Consider the following 5,003-nt stretch of genomic DNA (forward strand, 5'->3'; position numbering starts at 1 on the left):
TTTTTTGCAATTTATGTAATTACTATGCACTTAATGAATGCATATTATTAAGATTTAGGCTGTAGTGGTTGTATTGATGTATAGCAACTTGAAATGCTCCCAAAAATGGCTCTACAACATGTAAAAACATAATATAAGCTCTGGCAGACTTGGTTCTACGGTAGGTCTTAAAGGGTTAATCAAAGTTGCATGTTAAAATGCCCAACTTTACAGCATTACAAAGCATGTTTACACCCTGGTGTAAAATATTTAATAGTAACTGTGTGGTAGATTACTCCATAATAACTTATCCATTTGAATAATTTAAGGGGAATGGCCAGTTTGACATGTGGACCAAAAGGTAGCTGTGGCCGGTTGTTGTCTTGTTTATACCTTGAAAAAAGCAATTTAGTGCAGTGACTTTTGTCAAGTCAAGTCAAGTTTATTTATAAAGCACATTTAAAAACAACCAAGGCTGACCAAAGTGCTGTACAATAAAATACAAATATAAAATACAATAAAACGCAAATACATAAAACACCTCACTGATAAAACAAATTAAAAAAATAAGTTAAACCTTGCTAAAAGCCAATGAGAAGAGGTGAGTTTTAAGAGCAGTTTTAAAAGTTCCTAGGCTTGTGGAGAATCTGATGTGAGGAGGTAAACTGTTCCACAGTCTGGGTGCAGCCACAGCAAAAGCCCTCTCTGCCCTAGTCTTTAATCTGTATCTGGGAACATCTAAAAGCATCAGGTCTGCTGACCTCAAAGATCTCCTGGGGCGGTAAATGCTAAGAAGCTCTGCCAGGTAAGGAGGTGCAGTACCGTTAAGAACCTTAAAAACCAGCAGTAAAATTTTAAAATCAATCCTAAAAGCAACTGGGAGCCAGTGGAGAGAGCAGAGGACCGGAGTGATGTGGTCTCTCTTTTTGGAACCGGTCAGCATGCGAGCAGCAGCGTTCTGCACCAGTTGGAGGCGATGCAGACAGGAACGATCTAAACCAGCATAAAGGGAGTTACAGTAGTCCAGCCGTGATGTAATAAAAGCATGGACCACCCTTTCTAGATCGTTCCTGCACAGGTAGGACTTGACTTTAGCTAAAATCCGTAGATGATAAAAAGATCCCTTGACTACGGAGCTGATTTGTTTATCAAATTTAAAAGCACTGTCAAAAGTAACACCGAGGCTCTTAATGGAGGAAGTACATTTGAAAGTTAGGGGTCCCATAAAATCAAAGGAAAGGTTGGGGTCTTTAGGAAGCCCAAACACAATGACTTCAGTTTTACTTTCATTTAGATGTAGGAAGTTGAGAGCCATCCAAGTCTTAATGTCAGACAGACAGGAGAATAACGGCTGCAGAGAGTCCTTACAGTCTAACCTCAGAGGGAGGTAGATCTGAATGTCATCAGCAAAGGTGTGGAAGGACACATTATGTTTGCGCAGCACATCGCCCAGAGGGAGCAAATACAGAGTAAACAGCAGGGGGCCTAGAATGGACCCCTGAGGTACACCACAAGTTAAAGGAGCTCTGGGAGATGACAGTTCACCGAGGTGAACAGAAAAACTCCTGTTATCCAGGTAGGACTGGAAAAACTTTAAGACAGTACCTTTCAAACCGACACAGTGTTCTAGGCGGGATAACAGTATGTTGTGATCAACAGTGTCGAAGGCTGCAGTCAGGTCTAAGGTTACTAGGACAGCAGCACAACCAGAGTCTACAGTTAAAAGCAAATCATTAAAAACTCTCAGTAAGGCGGTTTCAGTGCTGTGACGAGCTCTAAAACCAGACTGAAACTTCTCATAGAGATTGTTGTTGTCTAAAAATGACTGGAGCTGCCTGAGGACAACTCGTTCCAGTACTTTGGACAGAAAGGGCAGATTGGAGATGGGCCTATAATTAGAGAGTATAGATGGATCCAGGTTAGGCTTTTTGAGGAGAGGTTGAACAACAGCATGCTTAAAAAGTGTTGGGAAACAACTAGAGCTGAGACAGGCATTGATCAGGACCAGAAGGACAGGTCCAACTGAGTCCAGGACCTGCTTCAGAAGATGAGAGGGGATAGCGTCAGTGGAACAGTTGGTAGACTTGACCTTGCAGACTGTTTCATGCAGCTGAGAAAGAGAGATTAGCTCAAACTGGTTAAAGGCAGATTGGCACAAGGGAGAAACACAGGGATTGAAAGGTGGAGGTGGAATGACAGACTGCAGGGAGGAAATCTTATTAACAAAGAAATATAAAAAGTCATTGCAGAGGGTGGCAGAAGGTGTGAGGCAGGTGGACGTATGAGGATCAACAATGGAGTTTAAAACACGAAACAGAGTCTGAGGTTTATGGACATTACTGCTGACCAGGTTAGATATGTAGGAGGACTTAGCCTCTTTAGCAGCTTTCTGATAAGTTAAAAGAGAGTCTCTCAGGATATTGAAGGAGACTTGCAGCTTGTCCTTTTTCCACTTTCTCTCAGCACACCTGCAGGAGCGCCTGAGAGCACGAACAGAGTCTGTAATCCAGGGTTCAGCGTGAGCTTTGGGACGGAGTGATTTTAGGGGAGCGATGGAGTCCAGAATAGAAGTGCATGTTGAGTTAAAAAGAGCAGTTAAATCTTCTGCACACAGGGAGTTAATCCAGTCCATCGTGGAGAGCTCAGAGTTGTTGAAAGCAGCAGAGAACTGGGATGGTACATGGGTACTGATGATCTGGTGGCGGCGTGAAGGAGCTTTAACTGCAGCAACAGAACAGGAAGGTGATCAGAGATACACGCACTCTCACAGATTTCAGAGACGTGGATACTCAGGCCGTGAGACATGACGAGGTCCAGTGTGTGACCTTTCTCATGTGTGGAGCCAGACACACACTGAGTCAGGTTAAAAGAGTCCAGCAGTGGTACAAAATCTCTAACCAGAGGTTTAGATGGACAACACACATGGATATTCAGATCGCCAACAATAAGAAAATGATCAAAATCTACTGAAAGTCCTGATAAGAATTCCCCAAACTCACTGATAAAATCCTTGTTGAATTTGGGAGGACGGTACACTACTGCACACATTAATGGAGTAGATGAGTTCAGTTTAAAAAGCTGCAGTTCAAAGCTGGAAAAGGAGAAAGATGAAATCTGATGACAGTCATAAACTGATTTAAAAACACAGGCAAGGCCTCCACCTTTACCAGAAGACCTGGGAGAGTTGAAGAAACAACAGCCTGGAGGAAGAAGCTCAGAGAAAGCCACAGTCTCACCAGCATGTAGCCAGGTCTCAGGAACATAAAATCCAGTTCATGAGAAGAGAAGAAATTCTTGAGCAGAAACGTCTTATTGGAGAGGGATCGAGTGTTGATCAAAGCCATAGATGAGGTGAGATCAGTAGCTGTCATCGGGGTTGATGTGCGGCTGAGTGGGCGGAGGTTTGAAATAACGGTACCAAGTCTGCGGATCCGTGGCTGGAGAGGAGCCGATGACCCAGCACCCGGAACAGGAGCAACCAGCGACGTGCTTGGAGAGTCACGCAGGAGAGGAGCAGGCATTAGGCGTGGGCCAGAGGTGGAAGAGAGTCGCTCACCTGAGGAGAACGCCACCGCCGACATGGCGAGGAGCGAACCAGACGACTGAAGGAAGCGCGGGCCGAGAAGCGGGGCCACCGGTGAAACAGGAGCAGCACCAGGCGTAGTTGGAGAGACAGTGCGCACCCAGGGTCCTCTGGGTTGGAGTGATCCTCTCACAGTGGCAGAGTAGCAGAAACCCATTTGTACAAGGGGAGGATCAGCCAGGCAAGAAAGTGACAGGAATGCCTTTGTATGAGCCAGGAGACCACTTCGCTTCCCTCGTCTTCTCCAGCGTTTTCTCCGGTGTAGCTTGGGAGGAAGGAACCAGGTGCGACGTAGGTAAGGCGGAATGCCATCGAGCGGTGGAGGTGCACTGCTTGTTTGCCCATCAAAAACAAAGGACAAAGGTGCTGTCACTGCTGAGTCTCGGATGATAAAAAGAGTTTTTCGGTCATAAGTCCGGAGCGAGTTAATTTCCACAGTTAAGGCAAAGAACAGCAAACAGAAAACCAGAAAACAGGTGGAGTGACGGCGAGCCGAACATACTGGAGCCATCTTGTCTCCCTCCTTTACAGTAATTTTTTACATAGAATGAAGTAATTACAGTACCGTAATTGTCAGGCTATAAGCCGCTACTTTTTGCACAAGCTTTGAATCCTGCGGCTTTTAGTCAGGTGCGGCTTTTCTATGGATTGTCCATGAGCGGATTTGTTTTGTTTGTTCAGCTGTTGTACGGCACTACGTTGCCTGGCGGAAGGATCGGGGTTCAAGAGTGGTATGTTGGTCACATGTCCATCCGCCAGGCAACGTAGTGCCGTACAAAGTAGCGCGAAAAACAAACTTCAAAGTAGCACTACGCGTTCAGCGGGAGGCGTGGATGATGAGCGGCGATAAACTTGCGAAAAGCAAGTTATGGCCAACTCCACCATTGGATTCTGACTGCGTGGAAAAGTGTGAAAACATCCACGATCACCAACGGATTTCGAAGGGCTGGACTGTTGCATGATGGAGAGGAGGACACCGCCACGGCCCTTCTGAGGGTGTTCGACTCTGACAACGAGGATTTCTTTGGTTTTGAAAGTGACAACGAAGGAGAGAAGTGGAGAGTGGATGACGAAGCCATCCTGAACCTGTTCGTTTCCGACACTGGAGGAGAGGACTTTGGTGGTTTCAGTGCGCAGGAAGAAGAGAAAGATGGTGGTGAATGACTGACTTTTATTCTTGTTAAAGCCGTGTCACTGGACCTGAGCCTAAAAGGTAGGCCGAATCAATTGTTCTGGTGTGCTGTAGGTTATTGTTATGTACTACATTTGTTACTCATTTATGAAGCAAAGTACATGTTTCCTACTTGTAATTACCGGTACTTGTACATATACCCTAAAAAGTTATGCAAATATGTACCCATAACTTGTTTTTCAAAATATTAATAAAAGGGATGTCTCCAAACAGCCATCTCTTTCCTGACAATTCACTTTGTGCATATTC

At 45.1% G+C, this 5,003-nt stretch overlaps 1 protein-coding gene across 1 annotated transcript; it reads right to left on the reverse strand.

Annotated features, from left to right (window-relative positions):
• Positions 1-373: 373 nt before the first annotated feature.
• LOC145421270 (uncharacterized) lies at positions 374-3,719 on the reverse strand. The gene is made up of 4 exons (XM_080291338.1): positions 3,216-3,719; positions 2,748-2,832; positions 2,592-2,700; positions 374-2,459 (listed from the first exon to the last, which is right to left on the reverse strand). The coding sequence occupies exons 1-4, from the start codon at positions 3,717-3,719 to the stop codon at positions 551-553; spliced, it is 2,607 nt and encodes an 868-aa protein (XP_080147464.1). The 3' UTR covers positions 374-550.
• Positions 3,720-5,003: the final 1,284 nt, after the last annotated feature.

Source organism: Astatotilapia calliptera, chromosome 17 (assembly GCF_964374335.1).
Source record: "Astatotilapia calliptera chromosome 17, fAstCal68.1, whole genome shotgun sequence".
Taxonomy (NCBI): Eukaryota; Metazoa; Chordata; class Actinopteri; order Cichliformes; family Cichlidae; genus Astatotilapia; species Astatotilapia calliptera.